At 42.0% G+C, this 23,812-nt stretch overlaps 2 protein-coding genes across 8 annotated transcripts in view; one reads left to right on the top strand and one right to left on the bottom strand.

Annotated features, from left to right (window-relative positions):
* tdrd7b (tudor domain containing 7 b) overlaps positions 1–10,218 on the bottom strand; it is a 17,494-nt gene extending 7,276 nt beyond the window's left edge. The window contains exons 1-7 of the mRNA XM_020587960.1: positions 9,921–10,218; positions 8,388–8,594; positions 7,678–7,822; positions 4,099–4,297; positions 2,393–2,475; positions 1,574–1,782; positions 34–408 (exon numbers count right to left, since the gene is read on the bottom strand). Of these exons, the coding sequence (XP_020443616.1) occupies positions 34–408; positions 1,574–1,782; positions 2,393–2,475; positions 4,099–4,297; positions 7,678–7,822; positions 8,388–8,594 (1,218 nt within the window). The 5' untranslated portion in view covers positions 9,921–10,218. The remainder of the gene's footprint in view (positions 1–33; positions 409–1,573; positions 1,783–2,392; positions 2,476–4,098; positions 4,298–7,677; positions 7,823–8,387; positions 8,595–9,920) is intronic.
* Positions 10,219–10,654: 436 nt separating this feature from the next.
* LOC109952734 (dynactin subunit 1-like) lies at positions 10,655–23,454 on the top strand. Of its 7 annotated transcripts, none has more exons than XM_020587949.1 (32): positions 10,655–10,793; positions 12,058–12,123; positions 12,217–12,411; positions 12,816–12,897; positions 13,004–13,035; positions 13,455–13,475; positions 14,024–14,047; positions 14,558–14,641; positions 15,082–15,234; positions 15,464–15,487; positions 15,946–16,143; positions 16,361–16,565; positions 16,674–16,752; positions 17,015–17,174; positions 17,393–17,497; positions 17,711–17,902; positions 17,998–18,114; positions 18,213–18,365; positions 18,976–19,136; positions 19,281–19,449; positions 19,594–19,662; positions 20,000–20,212; positions 20,346–20,507; positions 20,918–21,049; positions 21,153–21,278; positions 21,405–21,547; positions 21,656–21,822; positions 22,061–22,179; positions 22,258–22,453; positions 22,559–22,632; positions 22,715–22,804; positions 22,896–23,454. In XM_020587949.1, the coding sequence occupies exons 2-32, from the start codon at positions 12,082–12,084 to the stop codon at positions 23,031–23,033; spliced, it is 3,825 nt and encodes a 1,274-aa protein (XP_020443605.1). In that variant the 5' UTR covers positions 10,655–10,793; positions 12,058–12,081; the 3' UTR covers positions 23,034–23,454. The 7 variants fall into 7 exon arrangements, with proteins under 7 accessions (XP_020443605.1, XP_020443603.1, XP_020443607.1 ...); XM_020587947.1 differs by having other exon boundaries at positions 22,058–22,179; XM_020587951.1 differs by lacking the exon at positions 14,558–14,641 and having other exon boundaries at positions 22,058–22,179.
* The last annotated feature ends 358 nt before the right edge of the window (positions 23,455–23,812 follow it).

The following is a 23,812-nucleotide window of genomic DNA, read 5'->3' as shown; positions in this document are numbered from 1 at the left end:
AGATACTATATGTGTGTGATAGTGTCCCAAAGTGATACTAACTTTGTAGGTGTCCTGGAAGAGCTTGGGCAGTGCGTGGGCCCACAGGCCATTGGAGTACTTCACCAGCAGTTCCTCTAGTTTCAGCCTCAGGTTAGGGCTGAGGGTGGCAGGGGAGGAAGGAGGACTGGGGGAGGGTGAGGGTGATGGCTGAGACTGAGGAGAACAAGAACCAGAGCGAGTGACATGGCTGTTAGGGGGTCTCTGTTGGCCAGGGGAATATAAGGGTTTGTCTGTGGGGGTGTCTGAAGCTGAGACAGGGGCAGCAGTGGAGTTTGGGTTAAGGATAGGTGAGGTGGAAGACGTGGTCTGTTCCTTGGCAGGGTAGAGGAGCAGCTCTGATGGGTTGCTGCTGCAGGTTTTCTCTACCTAGATGAAAAAATAATTTATTGTAAACATTTTATAGACAAGGCAAGTGAACATGACAACAACTGAAATTAATCAGTTCTGGTGAAGCAATTACTCAAAGGCTTCCATTGATAGAAAGTCATGAGTGCTTCAAAAATTTCTCTTTAGTCCTCAGAAGCAAGTTTGTGATTTGTGCTATTAAATAAAATGGATCTGAGTTGTCTGAATGTAGATAACTATGACATAAGACTACTGTGTGGATCAACATAAAAACTGTAGTTGATTCATCACTGCTGCTAAGTTAAAGTTACATATATCAAATGTTGATGAAAATGGTATGACATATGTTCAAAAAGAAAAAGAAAAATGTCTCTATTTTGGCAGGAATAGTTTCTTGATCATTTCTCACTTCACCACCCACTGTCTGGTCAGCAGTGCCACAGCAGCAGGAAAAAGTTAAGTGAATATTTTAGAATGATCTACATTCATCTCTAAATTTGTTTTAAAGCCAGAACAACAACTACAGATTTTAAAGGAGTAGTATCTCTGTTCATGAGCCTAACATGCAAATCATGGTGCATGGTTGTATAGAGCACGGTGTCCAAGCAGGAAGCCGCTGCTCTCTGATTAAAACATTACTACATACCTGAAATCTGCCAGAGCGCACTTGGACGCTCCACTCTCAAAAACCAAATCCAAGGGTTCACTTTCTTTTTCCACCAGTTAACTGTATTATTATCTTAAGCACATTGTGTTTGTATAGACTTGTATCTTAGATTTGTGTAGAAAACAATACAATCCCAAATGGATTACATACTTTGTCTTGCCACTATAACATAACTGGGACACTTCAACTGTGATTTTGTGGGTCTTGGTTTTATAATTTTGAGTGTAGTGTTTGCCTATGCATACTGTGACTGTTAACCAGCAGTGAGTTACTAAACATGTAAATTATATGATATCACAATACTACGCTAATTGTATGAAGAAAAAAAGATAAAAAATAAATTCTTAGCATTATGAGAAAGAAATGCATAAAGATATCATGCTACCTTTTAATTAGCATGACTGTATTATTATTTTAGCACTAAAGTAATTTGCTGCATTTACTATTTCAAAAAAGATGCTTCTTATATTAATAACACATAATACAATGCATAACCATGATAGCATCAGCAGTACATACAGTGCATATGTGTGTCCAGAGCTCCAGGTCTTTGATGGCTTCAGTGGGGAGGTCCTGTTTGTACAGCTCTCTGTAGATCCGAGGCAGCTTTGACACCCAGAACCCGTTACTATACTTCCCCAGGATATCCCTGATGTGACCCTGGACTTGCTGAGGGTCATAAGGTTTTCCTTTAGTCGAGCTAGGGCTCTCGTTCAGATTCAATGGTGCTGGAAGGTCAGAGGAAAAAAAAACAAACAAAACAAAAACACAAAAGAGATTACACACACACACACACACACACACATACACACACACACAGGGGAGGTCTCACATTAATATAATTATACAGGACGCACTGTCTCACATCAGTCAGTATCAGAACTTTAACGGCCTCCCATGTCTGTAAGGGCCTGAAATGCCTGGACCATTTTTATTACATTCCAGTTCTTTCCTCTAGGCTGTACACATACTCCTTTAAACAGGCAACATGACAACAAATACATCCATAGTTTAAGTAAAGGCTTGTAGGAGAGGAGTTAACGAGGACAAAAGCTCACAGAGACAACACAAGACACTTGGTAGCTAACTTGAACCCTTTCAAAATATGTGATATGTCTGCAGGAACGTCAGAGAGCCACAGAGACAGATGGACAGGATTTGATATTTCAGCACAAGATACTTGAAGACGCTTTCCTTCACTTTGGGGAATCTCAAATGTAAATGTCTTCTGGTGATGCTTGGAGAAATATAAGTTCTGGCATCATTTCTGTTCTTTAAGAGGACAAACATCTACACAGTGTATTTTTAGTGTAATAAAAAGCAGCATGTCCCACTTACAACCACTATGTTGGGAGCTTCTGGAAAGGTGAACATGCACCTCCTTCTGAAACCGTGCTGGGAGGGCCATCCTCTTGTCTGACCTGCACACACAAGGAAGAAGATTACTTTCTGTTGGCTCTGAAAGAAATAAAAACTGTGAAAAAGACACACTGTTTTTTTTTCTCCTGTTTTAGAACCTCCAAATCCTGTGACATATTTGAATACAGCTAAGAAAAATCAACAAACAGAGCAAAAAGCTATTCTGTGCACTTGTACTGACCTGATTTTATTTTGCTTTGTGCTTGGTGGAGGTGATGTATAAAAAAACTGCAGCAGGAGCAACTGATGAACACAATTGCGCTGCTGTTTTAGGAGACAAATTCCTCTTTCACTTACAGTTTAGACTTCAATTCATCACTTTCTGAATGAGGCCAGCGGCCAAAATTGGCCTTGAAATGTGATTTTTATGCAACAGAATAAAGATAGAAGTGTCCATTGGCTGCAGTAGGCTTGACTTCCTCTATTAGAAGTCTAACATGTATTACTCTAAAAACCCGTGCACAAAAAGCAACGCAGTGCAATGTATAGTAATGCAATAAGTTGAAAATCAGCACAAATCTGTCAGAGTGGGGGCTTTCTCGCTCTTGTGAGAGTGAAGATGCATTTTTATGGTGATTTTCCATTCTTGTATCTTTGCTAAAGGAACCTGTGACTTGCATGTGAACAACGCTGTTAGATTAGAGTTTGAATACTCCCAGTGGAGCCAGCATTTGCTTGAACGCCCACAGAACTTATACTTCTATGCATGGACGTAGTTCTTCTAACAAACGTTACATTTCTATTAAACTGTTGGCTGTCTCATTTCATTTGCTGAATGTAACACTTGCACTGCTGGGCATCCTATAATGCACCTGTTAGGCATACTGTCCAGTGGAAGGTCTAGAGGGATACAGAGAGATGTGCTGATTCACTGTTTCGATTTAAAAGCGTTAATCTACCAGAGAATAGAGCAGGGATTAGAAAGGGCTCTCATACCCCTTGCTCTGGGCTCATGTCCCATGCTAGCACCCCAGGTCACACCCTGTTGCACAGTTGTGCTGCAGAGGGCCACTGGACAACCATGGGGACACAGATGTTTGACATCAATTGTTTTCACAGTGGGCAGATGAAAAGAGCCATGGATAGTTGGTAGTGAGAGTAGTGAGAGAACCAGTCAATGAGCCGACTTAATCTTGCTTCGTTGTGTAATATAATATAATATAATATCATATGATATATAGCACAGTCCAAAGACATGCAGTTTAAAGTTAATTGTTGACTCTATATTGCCCATAGGAGTGTGTGTGTGTGTGGTTGGTTGTCTACATGTCTGCCCTGTGATAGACTGGCGACCTGTCCAGGCAGGATGTACCCTGCCTCTCGCCCAGTGTCATCTGGTATAGTCTCCAGCACCATGTAAAACATGTAGAAGGCTGGTTGGTGACTTCCAGTTACTGTATACTGGGATGTGAGCTAAACATGCCCTCTGTATCCTGCTCAGTGTCTCCCACAGAATATTGTTCACCTGAGCTGTCCTTTGTGCACTAGCTCTCCCACTGCAGCAGCTAAGCAGCATGTTGGCTGGTGGCCTCCTTCTACATCTTTCTTCCTGATCCTTTCTTGCTGCTTCAACAGCACTCAATGTAAGGGCTACACTGCTGCTACGTATTCCCATCCTCACTCACTTCTCTGTAGGTGGGTTGCCTTTCCTGTTGGGTGTGTTTTGACTGGACACCTGGTTTGAATGTGCCCCTGCCTTGCTCTCTGACTGGCCATCCCTCAGGTCCCTGGCCAGTCTGAAATCTCCATGCCCAGCCCCTCGACCACCTCCACCTCCTCCTCGCCAATGGTGGTTTGGCTGCCTCAGAGAAGTTTGAGGTTTGGCTGTGGAAAGTGCACAAAAGCAAAGAGAAGCACAACTACAGACTTAAAATACACCCACACCCTCTCATCCAGTTAAACCTGATCCTGAGACAGGGCAATGTGTCTTATCATAGATGGTTCAATATCTGTGGGCACAGTAGATCATTATAGCGCCAATCAATGAGACCAACAAGCAGCAAGAACACTATCAAAACTGGCATCATTTCTTGAGAAAACTGCATTTTTCCTTTATGTTCTTACATTTGTCTTCTTAATTTCCCAAGTGGAATATGAAAATATGCTTCATATGGGTGGGGAAAGTCGATTAAATACACGTTTGCTTTCTTGAAAATAAGATTTACATGTAATTATCTGTACCACTCTCATGTCTGTTCATTAACTATGGGGCTAGAGAAGGGAGTCAATTAGCTTAGCTTAACATAGCATAGCATAGCATAGCATAGCATAAAGACTGGAAGCAGAGGGAAACAGCTAGCATTTCTATCTCCAAAGTTAAAAAACACACCTGCTATACCACCACTTTCTAAGCTCAAAGGGGCAGAGAGGGACAATCAGCAGAGTCTCCAGGAAGACACTGCACCCTGAAAGAATTAGTTAGCTACAGTATGTGGCACCCTGGCAAATTACAACCTGTTGTTCTTACATTACTTCTGTCATACAGCAAGACACAACAAGTTAATAACTGAGCTTCAGAGCTGCTGTTAGATTCATTTTATTTAACTTTTGAAAAAGCCAAACTAGCCATTTCCCCTTGTATCCAAAATGTTGAACTATGTTTTAATACTTTACATTTTTAGCAACCTTTTAAATGGGTCTCAAAACAGCACACTATCTTATAGAGAGATAACAATTCTAAGTGACATCACCATGTTGTGTATAGACAGCCCTTGGTCATTTTCACACCCACCCTAACCTCCCTCTTTCTTTTCAGTTCCTCCTCCTACTGCCTCTTCTTTTACCTCTTCTCTTTTCCTCAGCAGGATCTAGAACTTTCTCTTGCTTTGTCATCTCTCTGCTCTTGCTGAATCTTTTAAATTATCTCCAGTGAAAAAATAACAAGGGGTTACATTATCCTATGCCTCTGAAAGTCATCAATAGCCAGTGTTGATTTCTAGATCTCATTCTTTTCCCTCACAGTGGATATGATGGTTATACCCTGTGAGTGGCAGGCAGACAATCAATTCATAAATCAACCAATTAATTAATCAATATAATTTCCAGATGCACATTATAGAAACACGCAGGCAGGCACAAGCTTAATTCACATGCAAATATAGCCAAGGACAAGCATCCACACACACACACATACTCAGAGCAGACACTGCATCACCTCACCGAGATGGACACACTGTCCCTGGTCTGTCTCTGCCTGAATATCAATATCCCAGGAGGTGGAGGAAAAATGAGAGGGAGAGAGAGAGGTTGATTTGTGAATCAGCTGCTCTTCGCTTGCAGCTGAGTCTCAGCTGCTATAGGCTGTATTAGCCTCAGATCACAACAGTCCATCCCACTCTCTCTCTTTCTGACTCCCTCCTTCCCTCTCATCTGTCCACCCCCTCCCTCCATCCCATTTCTCCACCTCTCTACCTTCCTTTTGCACTGACTCTCTCCCTGTCACTCCTCCCTGCACTACCACCTCCCCCTTCCTCCTCTGACTCTGAGAATATTCTGCAGTATCACTGTTCAGCGGAGGTGTGTGTGCTACAAATGGAGCAAAAAAAATAAATAAATAAAAGAAAGGTGCGTACATGTTTCTGTATCTGTGCACATGTGGATGTGTTTGTTTGATTGTGCTTTTGAATATGTGCATGTGTGGCTGTATGAGTGTGTATACAGAGAAAATAAAACCAGAAAAGGTTAATAACAAAACTTATTTGTGTGTAGATATACAGCACAGTATGTGTGCCTGAGCTGACATCTTTGTGCACATATTAGACTGATACCTGTCCAGTCCTGAGAACTGTATATGTGTCTGCTAGAGTGTGTGTATATGTGATATTCTTAGTGCTAAAGGAACTACAGGTCTCCACAGAGGAACAGTTAAAGCAGGCCAGCTATTCATCCACAACCTGCTGGGCGGCACCACTATACACAAAGCATTTTGCTAATACAGGCACTGGACACTGCCACACTGCTGCGCTGTGGCACCTGCCCAAAAAAAAAGTCTGCAAAAGGTTTGTAAATATTTGAGAAATTGAGAGGTTGTTATGGACACCAGAGAAGTTACAAGAGAACTCGATATATATTTCAAAGCCAAAGCTTACTGGGAATGAATTAGTTCCATTGGTCAGTATACAGTATAGTATTTAAAAAAACACCAGCATAACAGTAATCCAGATATCGCTGACACAAGGGTCAGACATCATCATTATGCAGACATGAGGGATTTTATACAGTGGAAATGTGTAGCTGCATTTTTTTGGTTTGTTTGTTTTTATGTGAAACTGTTTGTGATGTGCCTCTCGCCCGCAGCTAACTGGGATTGGCTCCTGCCCCCCGTGACCCCGTTTGGGACTAAGCGGTTTAGAAAATGGATGGATGGATGGATGTTTGTGATGTCTCAATGGACCTTCCTGGCTAAATAAATGATAAATAAATAAAATGCCTAATTGATTTAGATATGAGGAAGAAAAGTCTGTGTAATTACACAGAGCTGTCTCTTACAATAATTTACAAAAATTCCACATCCACAAAGGCAATTTGTCCATCCATCCATCCATTTTCCTCCGCTTATCCGGGACCGGGTCGCGGGGGCAGCAGTCTAAGCAAAGATGCCCAGACTTCCCTCTCTCCAGACACTTCCTCCAGGTCCTCCAGGGGAATGCCGGGGTGTTCCCAGGCCAGCCGAGAGACATAGTCCCTCCAGCGTGTCCTGGGTCTTCCCCGGGGGCTCCTCCCGGTGGGACATGCCCGGAACACCTCCCTAGGATGGCGCCCAGGAGGCATCCGAAATAGATGCCCGAGTTTGTAAAGTTTTCAAATAATTCATAAATTGACTTGCTTGTAATTTTAGATATTTGACCTTGTGACCAAAATAGCTGAGTGTGAATAGTTTAAATCTTTGCATGCTAAAGACTGCTGGAATATATTAAAAACAATTATATATACAGTGGGTACGGAAAGTATTCAGACCCCCTTAAATTTTTCACTCTTTGTTATATTGCAGCCATATGCTAAAATCATTTAAGTTCATTTTTTTCCTCATTAATGTACACACAGCACCCCATATTGACAGAAAAACACAGAATTTTTGACATTTTTGCAGATTTATTAAAAAAGAAAAACTGAAATATCACATGGTCATAAGTATTCAGATGTGTGTGTGTATATATAATTGTTTTTGCTTACAAATGCCCCAAGATGGTGGTCTAAAAACTTACCATTGAGGAAAAGTGGGGCTGCTGGTTTGACCCTCATCTGGGTGTTGACCAGGTGTGGTCGGCCTTTCTTCCTGGAGCTGTGCTGGCGAGCCACCACCTTGGCTATATGAGCTGTCTCTTTAGTACCTGAGGCATAACAGACCATCTGAAAAGAGAGAGAGCAGTGTGCATATAGATAATATTGTCAGTAAGAAACTCATTGAAAGGTTGTGAAAGTTTTTAACTGCACCAGAGCTTTGGGGTCATCAACCTAGAGAAAAACATCATCTACGCTGACTCTGTGCAGAGGCCATGGAAGTCTAGCTTAACTAGTTAACTATAGCTATGATCACTTTATTAACATTGTGTCTATGTGGACACAGCTTTCAAATATGACATGTGCAAACTCATTCAAATCTCATTCAAATTATGCACATGATATTCTGGATACACTGTTGTATGGGGTACTCCAGCTTTCGCCAGCAAGGAAAACTTCATTATAGGAGCCCTTAAACTAATAACCTAATGATAAACAACCTTGTGTCATCAGTCTCTGAACTAAACTTGACTTCATTTCTTTTCAATTACACCACTGAAACAGAAAATGTTTAGTTTGTCAAAGTTTGTCTGGTAATGATAAATAAATATTTAATTATGGCCAAATATATGAATGCCTCCATCTTTCATAACAACATCCTGCCCTAGCCGCGCACACACACACACACACACACCTCTCCAGAGTGACCCCGCTCCATGTGGACTACAGCGGGCATGGTAGCTAGCAATGCATCCAGGTGGCTGTATCCCATCTGTTTATATGGTATCTGCTCCCCGGCTAGCTCCTTGTACTCTGACTGCAGACGTGACAGTGACACTCCACCCTTATTGGCCTGAAGAATGGCCCGCAGCATCTTCTTCACCTGCTCCACTTCAGCCATCTGATAAAGAAGCAATTCCACAAATAAGCAAGAACAAAAGCAAAATAAAAGTGCTACAGAAACAGGGGATTTGGTTAACTATGAATAATTAACAAAATCAAGCAATGAATAAGAATTGAAATATTGAGTAAATCAAAAACTGACTCAACTGATACACTGACAAGCAAGTGCAGTTAGTTTACAGAATATTTATTAGCTCCACAAAAAAGCATGTAAATAAAAGAGAAACATTAAATTAAACTAAAATACCAAGACTCTAATACAATCAACCAACTGAACGTTATGATAAGCTGACTTTGATAAAAGCATTTTGTCTGAGAGTAACTGCTGCTGCTGCTCATGCAAAGCCATTCACATTTACTTTCAGTTTTGATTCTGGCTGCAGTCAAAATGCTCTGTCAGATAAAATAGACCCTGGCTGCCTGGAGACACACCCTCAACAAACAGCTTTAACTTTAGGCTAAGAGGTTTGTTCAGTGCTACACACCTGCTGTAGTTTTTCCAAAGGTATAATCACCCTTCAAAACGTTAAGAAATTGCTGGAGGCATTTCATCAACTTTATTTTTGGAAATCCAGCCTTTTGTAATGGAGTTTTTTCTTCTTTCCAGACCTTTCTCTATGAATAGATTCATTTAGAGATAAACATGTGGATTATTCTGTACTGAGCCTGGGTGGATGGTAACAGGATAGCCGAAAACATAAAGAAAGTTCCAATAGAAACAAGTTAAGTAAACCTGTCTACTATCCTACTGGTTATGAGGAGAAAAGTTGAGGCCACTTGTTGATGTGGCCACATTCTGCAGCGCACACATGACAGTGAAACTATGAATGACGTAACGACTGACACTTCTACACCCTTCATCGGGACCACACTATTTGGATTACCTTCTAATGTCTTTCTTCGTTTCTTAAATGTAATTATGCGGTCCTGGCAGATAAAATGACACCATCAGAATGTTCCGGACCCACTTTGGCGACGAAACTGCACGTAACGCCGAGTTAAACCCTTCTGCCACCTTCGTGACACCGGTTCGTCAAGCCAGCTAATGCACGGCATCAAAAGACCGAAGACACATAAACACTGACTTCATAATAAAACAAAAGAGGCTCGCTGAATACCGTTTATTCGCCATGGCAGACACGCGTTATGTTTTGTAAAAGTCACCACCGGAAGTACCATTCTGTGTTTTAGCTAGCTTGAAAGCGGTCGACCCATCTCGAGTTGGGAGTCTAGGAAAACACGAAACAAACACCCGGTAAAAGTTTGCCTGGAGCGAGTGTTTCAGTCCATGAAGGTCTGGATAAAAGCTTCGAAAACATTCTACCTTGCTCTAAGCAGGCGAAGTGGTTAAGTCAGAACCTGGTCCAGTCGCTGTCACTGTTGTCATCACCATAGGACTGAACCACGGCCGGAGATCTGTCCCCGAGTCTCTGCCACCCGCTCCAAGCACAGCCTCTCCTCCGCCACCCCATTGGTCGGCTGGGCGATGGCCTGTGAATAATAACACATCAATATGCAGCCAGGGACCGCAACACAACATAGAGGACACATTTCGAAACTTTATTAATCTGCATCTTTATTGAAAAATACTGAAAATAATAAACAACCAAACAGATACTTAAAATAAGAATTATCAAAGTAAAGATTACTTCTTTTTTTTTGCTTTCCTTTTGTTTACTTATTTTTACATATGCTAAGTTTGGCCACGAACCATTAACTTATACCATGTAAGTTTAACTCTTTCATTTAACAGTCCAGCAAGTCAGTTAAGATTGGTTTTGATAACATTATCTTATTGTGTTACTTTGACCCATTCCTCTCATCGAGCAACACTTTAGTAAATCTAATCCAATAATCCTTACCCACATTTCAGTTATAATTTCAGTAAACAACAACCGATGAAATCCTTAAGGCCTATCAAGTCAGGAACGCCAAGACTATCAAAACCCCAATTAGTGGAAATATGCTATGATAAAATACAATCGCGCTCGACTCTTTTTGAGGGTTAAGCCAGTTCAGCCACTAGGAGGCGCTAATGTTCTTCTTATATTGGCTGCCAGACAACCGGAAGTGACCTGTCAAAAGCGGAACAGACTACCCGGATTTATACAGCAGCCAAAAACCACAATTGAGGATTAGTGTTTGTCTGTAGGAACACCTCGAAGAGAAACATTTAAATACGTAACTCTCTGTCCAGGTAAGCGAAACTTAGAATGCATCAAATCTGTTCTAGCCTTTTAACTACAACACTACAGATAGCTAGTTAACGTAGTATGCCAAGTTGGCCAGTTGTAACGTTGGCTAGCTAACGTTGTAAAGATAATCGGACTAGCTGTTAACTCAGTTCAGAGGTATAACTAAATCTAGATGGCAAAGATAAGTACAAATTGATTTATTTTAATTTTGCGCATGGCTGTCAATATTACTGACTGTAGTTCAAGCAAACAACTCAGCAACGTTAAAGCAGAATAGCTTGGTTGTGATTCATGACACTTCTCCCTCTGGCAAATTGTCCATTCTCCTCTGTTGCATCATTAAAGCTGTTGGGTCCTTGGCATTGCATTGTGTTTTTTTCCGAATATGATGTACTGAGTTGTATATTTTTATTTCATGATTGCCTAAAAACAAATCACGGAGTTAATTTAGCAACCGCCCTTCTAAATTCCACTACCATTAGCTAAATGCTTGACAGATGGTAACTGACGATTAAACAATAACGTTATACATTTTAATAAATTTAGGTGTAGGGCCGTGAATGGATTATTCCATCAATACTGAAGTGTCTCTATGTGAAGTATGAAGCTACCATCCACGTGTGGTTCTTGTGGAAGACACAGCAGCCTGACAATATCCTCCCTCATTAGTTTCAAATCACCTGTGACATTTGGTGATGCACCACTAGTGTCCTCCCAGAGAATCAAAGTGCTACTGTCCTCTCTTCACTCTCTGGGGGAGAGTAAATATGAATAGAGAGAATCGTACATTTGAATTGTATCTTTGTTTTGGAGGTGAATTTTTATCTAAGCTTTGAACCGGTGACATTCTTACACCCCCAGGGTGAGCAACATGGGCACTAACCATAATGTCAGGCTTAATGTAATGCACCAATGCATGTTGTGACTGCATCGATGGCTTTTATATTGCAGTGACGGAACCTAAAAAAACTGGGTTACACTAACCATGGATGGAGGATTCAGCTCACTGCATACTGTCTTCATCAGTGCATCAGTTAGCCCTGGAAAAGGGAGAATTACAGGGCATTACTGTTTCACATAAAACAGTGTTGGTTGTTAGTCTTTTGCAGATCTGGTGGGCAATATTAAATGTTTTTTTCATGCACACAACACTGCTTGTCCCACCTTGCCCCTTACTCCCACTGGTAATCAACTTTACCCTTTTTCCTACATTTCCTCATTTTTCTACCTACGTCTCCCCATCTTTATACCCCTAAAATCTTCCAGCTGACCAGCCCACTGATCAGCAAAATGAGCAGTGCAGGAACAGCGGAGAGTAGTAAACCTCCAAAGGTAGGTCGATTTCAATACAGACACAAGAAAGGAAAAAATAAATGGAATGCATTACTGTATAATGACTGTCTCTTTTTCTCACCTCTCCATTAGATTGGCTCTATAGTAGAGGTGACAGGGAAGGGCCAGCGTGGCACTGTTGCCTACATCGGTGCCACCCTCTTTGCCGCGGGAAAATGGGTGGGTGTCATACTTGATGAGCCCAAAGGCAAAAACGATGGCACAGTGCAGGGGAAACGCTACTTCACCTGCCAGGAAAATCATGGGATATTTGTCAGACAGTCACAGGTTAGTCACAAAAATGTGTTTTGATGTAATGATCAATGTGTTTTGTGCACATGAGGACTTGTGATTGTGTACTACAATACAGCCTCCTGTTCTTCATGCAGTCACATGGATTTCTTGACATGCTGGGGTGAGAGCGGGTTGAGGTGCAGAATTATGGTTTCAACAAAGACTTGCCTTTAAAAGTTTTGTCTAGTTTGCCCAAACCTAGTATGCATGAAAGGAAATAGATAGGTCATGTGAAATATTTCTAATTAAACAAAATGAAAAGTGCCAGTAGTTGGATAGTAGTAGTTTATTTCAGCATTTACTTCACAATACAAATGAACATCTACTTGTTCCTGCTTCTGTCCCTTTATACCTGTTGTGCTGATCACAGCCCTGTGTGTCTCTGTTGCTCTGTGTAGATCCAGGTGGTAGAAGATGGCTCCAGCTCCACCTCACCAGATGTTCCTGAGTCTGGCACTGCCAAGATAGCTAGACAAAAAGGTGAGCGAGGAATACATCTATCTCAAATTCATTCTTTAGAAATGTAACACCTCAAAATAAATTGTAAAAGATTAAATATTCGTAATTCTTAACTTGTTTCTATCAGATATTCCAGAGACTCCCAAAACATCCAAACAGGTAGGCAAACATTACTTTCACCCTTCAACTTTTCTAACTGTTAGGATCCTGTGTTGTTTCCATAACTCTGCTTGAAGATGGTTGGATTCCCTTGTGTATGTACTGTGGATTTATGAAATATGGCTTGTCCCTCTTTATAAGCTTTGTTCAAATGTATTATTGATTTATCAGTTTAGGAAAACAGCTTCACACACTGCTGATTTGAACCTGCTAGTGCCAGTTCTGTGTGATTTGTCCTTTGTGATGCATTCCTAGGCAAGGTGGTTTGTTTAAACACCTTCCCCTTTACATGTTCATTCCGGTTACTTTCTCCTCTTTTTTCTCTTCTCTATACAACATTGGATGGATCAAGTTTCTGTTCAGCCTCTCAGCTTTTTGGGTCAACTTCTCATTTGTGTATTTCTGAATGCCTTTTGCAGACACCTGCGAACATTAAGAAGGTAGAAATATTTAAACTCAGCACATTTGCTTTGCTTTGGTTATTAATCACACTAATGTGGCAACTCATCTTTTGCACTGAAATTATCCTTTCACATGTTGACATTTGCACGGGACAAACACATCACATGTCATTTTCACTGTGTTTTTCTTTTTTGTTGTTGCTTTGAACACCAGAAGTTAGGTTGATTTTGTTCAGGTGAAGGCATCCAGTGTAGACATTTAAAAGCGAAACTAGTGATTGTTTGATGGTCATCATGATGGTGTCTTTGTCATTCCTTTTGGCTTCATAATTCAGTGACACTTCACCAACATTGTTGCATGAATTCACATTTTATTCTGCTGTAATGGCTCGTGTTAAATAACTAACTTTAATAAAATAACTAACTAATTGATGATAAATGGTGCATGCAGCCAACAAAGTTATGATAAGGAGATAAAAACTAACAGTGGATATGCTTATAATCTCTTACCTTGCTTCAACACTGGACCTTTGTGTGTGTGTGTCCATTCTTCTCTGTGCAACTTGCCTCCTCCTCCTCTCCTCCAGTCTTCTACCCGCCGCTCTACCAAGGTGAGCTCGTGTCCAGCGACTGGGGAGGCCAAAGCCATCAAAACAGTGGTTAAAACCGGCCGTTAATACTGGAAAACACTGTTATTTTAATGTTTCAAATTCAGTCAAGGGTACATTTTAATATCTGAAATATTTTTAAATGCCATACATTTTTGTGTAGAATGAAGTACAAAGTAGCTTAAGTGTAATTTAGAGACATTTACCATTTTGCCTCTGTGGTTTTAAAAGGCTTTTGCAAACAGACCAATTCTTTGCAGTTTTTGGTTATGTACATTTGAAAGCTTGTAGTTGTTACACTCATCCTTCTTTTAACTTTAACAGTTATTTTAAAAACTGGTGGTTGTGTATTTGTAAACATTTCATATAGAGTATGAGCATAATTTAAACTGACTTTATAATTGATGCGTATGAATAAGAGAACAATACCACAAGCTTTCATTCTGTAATGTCAAGCTAAGTTTTACAAATAATCCTTGAGTCCTAACAGTCTCTCTGACCCTGTTGTGGCAGTGGAGCACGCCACGTCTCATGCCCGCGACCTCCCTTCCCTCCCTCTTGGGACGGCCCTCCAGCCGTTCCCGTCTGGCACTCATGGTATGCTCTGTCGTGTCAGACTACCTCACTTATTGCCTCACAGGGAGTGGTGAACCGTTTGGCCACAAAAGCTGGGTGAAGTAGTAGACCTTCATGGCACAGATACAGGGCTCTGTCACTTAAATTCTAATTTGCCTTTCTGAAATTATAGAACATGTTTTGTGGGGTATGGTGAAAGTGGGGAGGTGAAATGTTTTATCCAGACAAGATGAATACAGTTGCACAGCTTCGCCTTGGATGTTCACTTTTCTACTGGGTTCATTAAACTTGTACCATCACTGTGGAGAAGCTCTGGATTGTGTACTGACATTTACTTACCACATAAATGATGGCTGTATAATTTGTAACACTGCGTTTGTTTAATGTCTTCACTTGCTTTTTCCTCTCCCATTCCTCCCTCTCTGTCTCCTTCTCCCCATTCCATGACACTTTGTTGACAGGCATCCCGTGAGAGCCTGTCATCCTCTCAGTCTGCTGACGTTAGTGAGGCAGTCCTGTCCTCCAACCAGGGTGCACTGGGAGCTCCTGTTATGCCTCAGCCCAGTGGGTCACCTGCAGCGACGGCAGCCCCTGTCCCAGCTACTCCAAGCAAGGTGGGTCACTCACAATTTAGACAGGCTGATTTTAGTGTTGGCAGAACTAGAGAAATACGTTCAAGACACTACAGTTACGGATTAGACAAGTCATGCAAAAGATCGGTATGTGCTCTTTTAAAGACAAAGATTCATTTTCATTTCTTCCACTTTGTTTTTTTTTTTTTCCATCATATTTGTCATTTAATGAGCTTGTTCCACTTCATCTTTGTTGTCATTGTTTGACCAGGTGGAACCTGTCATTTCTAAGCAGGTAGACTTTTCTAATGGCTACATGCATGCTGATACCTGGCATGAGATTACTAATAAATGCATAACATCAGAGGGCAAATGACCCTCAGCACACCTTCTCAGTACATCGGTAGAGTTTTGTGAGATCCTCACAATGAATTTAATGGTGATAATGCATGGTTTAACTTTGAGACACCGAATTAAATACTCAATTTCACCAATGTGTAATGATGAAAGAGATTTATCTTTGTGGTGTTCTTGTCCAGTTGAGACAGCAACTTAATCTTGTTCTGAGTTTTAGGTGGTGGGACTTGATCAGTTTTTTTTTTTTTTTTTTTACTGCCTCAAAATCTTGAGAATTAAATGGCCACTTAATCCTTTAAATTTGTTAAAGGTGGCTCTTTTCTCTTACTTAAATTGCTGTGCCCTCCTGGTCTCCTGACCTCCCACCTTCTCCCTCCAACTATTCATCCTTCTCAGGAGGAGGAATCACTTCGAGCTCAAGTCAAGGACCTGGAGGAAAAGCTGGAGACGCTGAAGATGAAGCGCACCGAGGACAAGGCCAAGCTGAAGGAGCTTGAAAAACACAAGATCCAGATGGAGCAGCTTCAGGAGTGGAAGACCAAAATGCAGGAGCAGCAGGCTGAGCTACAGAAACAACTGAAAGAGGCCAAGAAGGTATAGAGAGAAAAAATATATAATGAATTTGTGGAAAGTACACAGTATAGATGTCAGCTACAGCTTTATCGTGATGTTTACAACATAATGTGACAAAATGAAATTGCTGTTTTTTCCTCCCTAGGCTTGTTAGAATGAAAAAAGCCCATTCACAGTCATACATGTTCTTGTAGAGCTTTTTTTTTTTTTTTAATTAATCCCTACCTTCTTCACCCAGGAAGCACGTGAGGCACAGGAGGCCAAGGACCGCTACATGGAAGAGATGTCTGACACAGCAGATGCCATAGAGATGGCCACACTGGACAAAGAGATGGCTGAAGAGCGGGCAGAGTCACTGCAAGTGGAGGTGGACACACTGAAGGAGAAAGTGGAGGAGCTCTCCATGGACCTGGAGATCTTGAGACATGAGATTTCAGAGAAAGGTTTGAACTCTACTCACTAATTCCAAAACACCCCTTATTCTCTTCTATCTGTCAGTCCTTTTGTTATTGCAGTCCTCATTATACTGTGCTCATTTTTTTCTGCTGCAGGCTCAGATGGAGCTGCCTCAAGTTACCATGTCAAACAGCTGGAGGAGCAGAATGGCAGACTAAAAGAGGCACTGGTCAGGTCAGTCAGATGTTTCTAAAAAAAGCTCCTTTTGATGCAACTGTAGGTACTTGTTGACTGCAGTTATGGTAAAAATAGCTTCTGTGTTGTGGACATAATGTAAATAAATCATAAGACTTAAAAGGTTACTTACATGATTTCAGAAAAAAAGGGTCCATAAAGAGAAGGAACTGAATAGGGTTTGGGCAGTTTTATAAGTCAAAATTTTGGTCTGCACCCAGTACAGAAAACTCTTCTTTTTTTCCTACCTGCTGCTTCTCAGGATGCGTGACCTATCTGCTTCAGAGAAACAGGAACATGTGAAGCTGCAGAAGCAGATGGAGAAGAAGAACACAGAGCTGGAGACTCTGAGAACTCAGAAGGAAAAACTGCAGGAAGAAGTCAAGTGGGCAGAGGCCACTATCGATGAACTGAAGGAGCAGGTAAAGTCAGGGACACACAAGAACAGATGGTGGATATGTTTACAGAGATGCTGTTTTCAGGTTACACAGTGCTGACACTAAATACTGTATGTCAAATACAGTGATTGACAGAAAAGGTTAAGACCCAGGTGCTGTACTTCATCCTGAGTATACATATTTAAAAGAAACATGGATTAAATGCACATATTTGCTTGCTTGCATGTGTGTGTTTGTACCAGGTGGATGCTGCTCTGGGGTCAGAGGAGATGGTAGAGACCCTGACAGAGAGGAACCTTGACCTGGAGGAGAAAGTCAGAGAGCTGAGGGAAAATGTGACTGATCTGGTCAGTGGTCTTCCTCAGTGTTAACGCTAGTGAGGTTTCTGTTTTCTGTCTGCTACAAGTTGTTTTTTATAATGTGCAAGTCTTCAAACTTTCATTCTGATTTCAAGAAAATTTTCTGGATAAAATCTCACTGACATTTATTAATTCCTATTCACTGTTTATGTAACAAAAAGGGAGTGCAATCACAACCTTAGATCTTTTGTCCACCAATAGGAGGCCATCAACGAGATGAATGATGAACTCCAGGAGAATTCCAGGGAGACAGAAATGGAGCTGAGGGAGCAGTTGGACCTTGGCGCTGCAAAGGTCAGGGAGGCAGAGAAAAGGGTGGAGGCTGCACAAGAGACTGTAGCTGATTGCCAGCAGACCATCAGCAAATACAGAGAGCTCACCGCCAGACTACAGGTGGGTGGAGAAAAGGCAAAAACAGCCATGTTTTTGGAAGTAAGCTTGATTTAAAGACTTGGGGCCTGACATGGTGCTTTCTCCCTCTACCTCAGGAGGCCAACAGAGAGCTGGTCAGCCAGCAGAATGCCAATGCTGAGCAAGTTCAGCAACAGCCTGCAGAACTATTTGACTTCAAGATCAAGTTTGCAGAGACCAAGGCCTACGCCAAGGTAGGAGACCTCCACTCAGACAGAAACTCAGGAGTTGATACCTCTGACACCAGTGTGCTTGTTGTCCTTATTCACAAACTGTGAACTTGTGTCTCTAGGCCATTGAGATGGAACTGAGGAAGATGGAAGTGGCTCAGGCAAACAGACAGGTATCCCTCCTGACCTCTTTCATGCCAGAGTCCTTCCTCCGTCACGGGGGAGATCATGACTGCATTCTGGTGCTCCTGCTCATCCCCAGGCTCATCTGCAAGGTATGAGGCTGTGGAGGCTCCAAGTCCTACTGTTGCATTTAGGGTACATCCCAAGTTTCATATAAGCACTTGGGTCTTTTCCATGAGTTTTGGTCTCACCCATGTAAGATGTGAGCAAAATATGAGGAGAGAGGACTCGCGGAAGCACATTATTAATGACATGAGACATCCTTCATCTGAAGCATCCACTAACTAACTGATTTCTGAGATAAGGGTATGTCAGTTCACAAAAAACGTCTGTGAAGGAGGGTCTTGTGTATCATCAGTCACGGCTCCTGCAGCAGCCTTGTTGCTCCTCAGAGCCAATATAAAAGACTTGAAACTTCCACCTTTACCAGGTGGAATGTTAAATGTAATGTGTGTAATAATGCATCAGTAATTAAAATACAGTATGATTTACAGGAATGTGAAATGTGCCCTTCTGCAAAAGGAGTACTTTAAAAATGTTTTGATGCTGATACCTTTGTACTTGAGTAATATTTTGAATGCAGGACTTGTAATATGGTATTGCTACTTTTACTTAAATAAGGGATCTGACTACTTTTTCCACCACTGTTGAGATGTACCCTCTGTTCGTTTTTGTAACCGTTTGTATCCTCATACCTTATAGGCTGAGCTGGTCAGTAAACAGGCCCAGGAGAAGTTTGACTTTAATGGGAGCCTGGCCCAGGGGACCGGCCTCAGAGGGTCCCCAGGAGAACAATGCAGTTTCGCCTCAGGGCTGGTCTACTCCCTTAGCCTGCTGCAGGCTACCCTGCACAAATATGAACAGTAAGCACTGCAGCATCCTCACTTAGGAATAAAGGATAGTGTCTGGGCTGCTGGCAATGACAGTAGAACGATCATTTCTGACAAATGAAAAAATACCAGTTGTAAACCTCAACCCACCTATTCTTCTCCCTCTCCTGGTTGTAGGGCTCTGAATAGCTGCAGTGTAGAGGTTTTTAAGCGCATGGGTACACTCTACTCTGAAATGAGCTTCCATGAGCGCGCTCTGGATTATTTCATTGACCTGCTGCATAAAGACCAGCTAGACGAGACTGTTCAGGTGGAACCTTTGACTAAGGCCATCAAATTCTATCAGGTAAAAAAGAAACACGTGGCTCAGTTATTTAATTACACAACATGGAGCTAGTATGTGTTCAAAATAACAAACAGCACAACCAAGTTACATTTATTAATTCCCTATGTTACAGAAGAGTTAACTTACTGCTGCTTTGTTTTCCAGCAACTGTACAGTATCCATTTGGCAGATCACACAGAGGCCTGCACAGTGCAGCTGGCTGACCACATCAAGGTACTCCAGCCTTCTTTGGAGGCCTAATCTCCTCTATATGTCAACATTTCAACAGTATCACTTTTAGCATGTAGCTTTCCTCTCCCCCATAATGTATTTGAATGTACCACATTAATTTTTTTTCTGTAATCATACCTTATATTATTAATGTAAAATGCAGGAGAAACACCAACTGTGACTGTTATGAATTTTAAAATAAGAAACTTAATTGAAATGTGCATTTTTCCCATAATAAGAAAATATACCTCTGAAGAAGTTTGACAAGCAAAGAGACGTGTAAATGAGAATATAATAAAAGGGTTTTCTAAATGCATGGACCCCACCCTCTCACCTCCAGTTTACCCAGAGTGCCCTGGACTGTATTGGAGTGGAGGTTGTTCGTCTGCGGGCGTTCCTGGCAGCAGGACAGGAGAGCTCTGGCCTCGCTGTGCTCCTGAAGGACCTGGACACGTCCTGCTCTGATATCAGGCAGTTCTGTAAGAAGATCCGCCGTCGCATGCCCGGAACAGATGTGGTCGGAGTACCTGTTGCTCTCAGTTTTGGACCACAGGTATGGGATATAGAAACAGTGCACGCAATGAAGCTCTGGGCTTAAGTGATGCACTGTCTACATGACTGATGCTCCAACACACACAAAAACAACTGACCTATGTTTGACAGATATATCTCATCTCACTTGGTAGGTGTCAGAGATGCTGACGGACTGCAGGCTCCAGCTGACCCGTGTGGTGGCTGTGCTGCAGGAGGTGGCTGCAGCTGGAGCTCAGATGGTTGCTCCGCTGGCAGAACAGGAAGGCCTCAATGCTCTCAGACTAGAGGATATTGCCTGCAAGGTTGTGGAGCAGGTACTAGTTAGCAAATGTATACCATTCACCAAATCCTTGTGATGCATGAACACAGGGCCCCTTTGAGCACTTATAGATTTCAGTTCAGACCTTTTTGTTTTGATAGAATTGTTAGTCACAGGTGGTTTTGCCAAACTGTTCTTACAAATCATAATTTGCATTTCTTCTATTAAAATAGGAGTGGGAATTATTTTGTAAAAAGAATTCAAATGATTGTCAGAAATCTGAATTAATGAATGAATGTATTTTTTATTCAACAGTTAAAATTAAATGGATCACCCTAAGCAGCACCTTAAGACTCATGTTTAAGATCCTACTGTATGTCCTGTTTTTATTGTAGCATTAATGTCCAGTGTGGTCACATACTGGGCTGTTACTCTGTTATTTAAGTTTGCATTCTTTTCTCCAAGGTGTACAGCTCCCAGGGCCTGAATGGCCCAGAGTGTCTGCGTCAGTCCTGCAGCTCAGTCATTACTACCATGAACAAGATGGCCACAGCCATGCAGGAAGGAGAGTATGATGCCGACAAACCTGAGGGCAAGGTATCTGTATACTCACTTTGATACATCACTTATTTCAGACAAAGCCAAGCCTATTTCTGCCTCATTCAGATTCTCACTTTATAACAATTCCTCACACCCTCAGACTCCTCCTGTGGAAATAAGAGCAGCCACCATCAGGGCTGAGATGACTGATGCTGAGGGTCTGGGAGTCAAACTGGAAGACAGAGACACAGTCATCAAGGAGCTCAAGAAGTCTCTCAAGATCAAGGTAACCGTGAAGAAGACACCTGCAGAAAAACTACTCCCCTTTCTCTGGCAAGTCTGGTCTTGTAAATAAGCCTGCTGGTTTGACAAATAGAAGAATCATAACTGTGTCTGTACTTCTCTCCCCCAGGGCGAGGAGCTGAGTGAGGCCAACGTCCGCCTAAGCCTGCTGGAGAAGAAGCTGGACACCTTCACCAAAGATGCAGATGAACGGGTGGAGAAGATTCAGACTAAACTGGATGAGAACCTTACCCTGCTCAAGAAGAAAGAAAAGTAAGTAACAAGTTTGGAGGGAGATTTCAAATCATTGTCACCTGCCCTTTTTTCCTCTTGTGCTTCTTATTTTTCTCCTTACTCACCTTCCTTTCTCTTCATCTTCAGGGAGTTTGAGGAGACAATGGATGCTCTACAGGCTGATATCGATCAGCTGGAGGCAGAGAAGACGGAATTGAAACAACGCATCAATAGCCAATCAAAGATGACCATCGAAAGCCTGAGAGGCCCACCTGCCGCTGGAATTTCCTCCATTGTTCAGGGATCTGCAGGAGGTAAATTACTATGGGGCTATGGTCACTTTTTATAAGCAGATCAAAATGTTGTCCTTTAAAGTTTGATAAAATGTGATGGCCTTTAATTCGGCTTTACAGAAAGCAATTTCACCTGCTAATAGTGAGCTATTTTGCCTGAAATCTGTTGTTCCTGTGTGCATGTGTAATTCCCTTTTGGAATAACAGAAGTAGCCTCCATATTTTGGGAAAGAAATTCTCACTGTTCTCCCTCCAGCAGGACTGCCTCCATCCATGGCAGGGCCGGTGCAGGTGGTGGACTCCCCTCTCCTCAGGCAGCAGGTTGAGGCCCAGAGACTGGGCATTAAACACCTTAAGAATGAAAACAACAGGCTTAAGGTACACTGGTTTCTAGCTGGTGATGTTACATTGCTGAAGTGTACTGGCTGTGGTAATACTCACTTCATTTCTTTACAGGCAGAGAAGATGAGGGCCCAGCTGGCCTCCCTGCCTCCACTGTGCCCTCCCAAACTGCCACAAGTGCCTAAAGACAGCTCCATGCCTCCAGAGGGCCTAAACACAGGCATCTATCGCAGGACTGACCAACTGCTGGCAACCCTGCTGAAGATGAGTGCAGAGGTTAAAGTGGTGGACATCACTGGGAAGACAGCAGGTGTGTGTGTCTCAATTTCTCTTCTCTCCTCTGTCTGTGCTTATTTCTGTTCTCAGCTCAGTAAACTGGTTAATTTTCTTTTTTGCTCTCCTGCATATCTTGTAGTTAGTGCCAGTGCACAGCTGCTGGAGCAGACAGCTCGACTGAAAAACCTCAGTGATGCTCTGGACAAACTCAAGGTGACAGCATCAGAATCCTGCCTGTTCTTCTTAACCATGTCAGTGAACCAGCAGCCTTTAACTTAACTCCATACTGTTTCAGGGAGAAGTAGCTGAACATATAGTCTCATATCAGCCTGGAGCAAAGGCCTCCTCAGACTTCGCCACCTTCCCAGTCTCTTCCTATGTCAAGGTAAAACCATACAACAAACCATCAGTTCCAAAACTATTTGTGAAAGAAATAACACATGTAAACTGACATGATGCATACATTTGTGTTTTAGGCCAAAGAAGAGAAGCGGGGAGGAACGGTGATCATAGGTCGCATTTCGATTCCATGCACTCGTGGCCAGGAACAAGTCCACCGCCTTGTCCTGTCTCCGCAGCAGCTGCACCAAGTGCACCGGCTCCTCATAGCATAAAGTAGTATGTCATTGGCCCACGGGCATGACCAACAGCACATCAAGGAGCTGTTCTTTCCCTTTATCTCATTACAGCTGGCACTTCAACATTCTGTTATTTATCCCTCTTGCATTACCCTACTCTCAGGAAATTCTCAAAATATTTGCAAAGTTAAAACTACAGCACAAATAAAAGACAGCTGTGTCTATATATTGACAAACTGGTGTTGGACCATTTTAAATGAAATCTTAATGGCTTTGACTTCTGAATGTCCTTATAAAGGTGTCACATTTTTGTCAAACTATTTGGATGCACCTTTGTAGGAATGGGGAACACTAAATAGCAACAAGTCATTTTTACTGTACTTGTACCACTGTAGTTTTTTCTTTTATATTAGTTATTCAGACAATAAAAATAAGCAGTTTACTTCAGAGCAAGAAATGTGAATGTGTCAGTGTGTTTACTGTCTGTCAGTTCACAGACATACACCAAGAGTCTAGACATCCAGGTTGGTGAATAGCTGTTTCTGTATATTGTTATCCCAGTTTGTTGATGTGAAAAAGAGGACTCTGCATTACAGAGTTGCATGCAAGCTCTACATAATCATGCCAAGATAATCACTTTAGTCTGCTGTGGACTCCAGCATACAAAGTAAAAGGACCAACACCTGAAACCAGAGCTTGGTATACCAACATTAGGCACAAGGCAGCTGAAGCCACAGTCAAAGCCACTTTAAACTTGAAGGGTAAGTGAATACATTCTTAAAATGTGCACGTAGATCACTTATGTGGAACTGTTT

This window comes from Monopterus albus, unplaced genomic scaffold (assembly GCF_001952655.1).
Source record: "Monopterus albus unplaced genomic scaffold, M_albus_1.0 scaffold489.1, whole genome shotgun sequence".
Lineage (NCBI taxonomy): Eukaryota > Metazoa > Chordata > Actinopteri > Synbranchiformes > Synbranchidae > Monopterus > Monopterus albus.
This window is presented reverse-complemented; position numbering and strand designations above follow the sequence as displayed.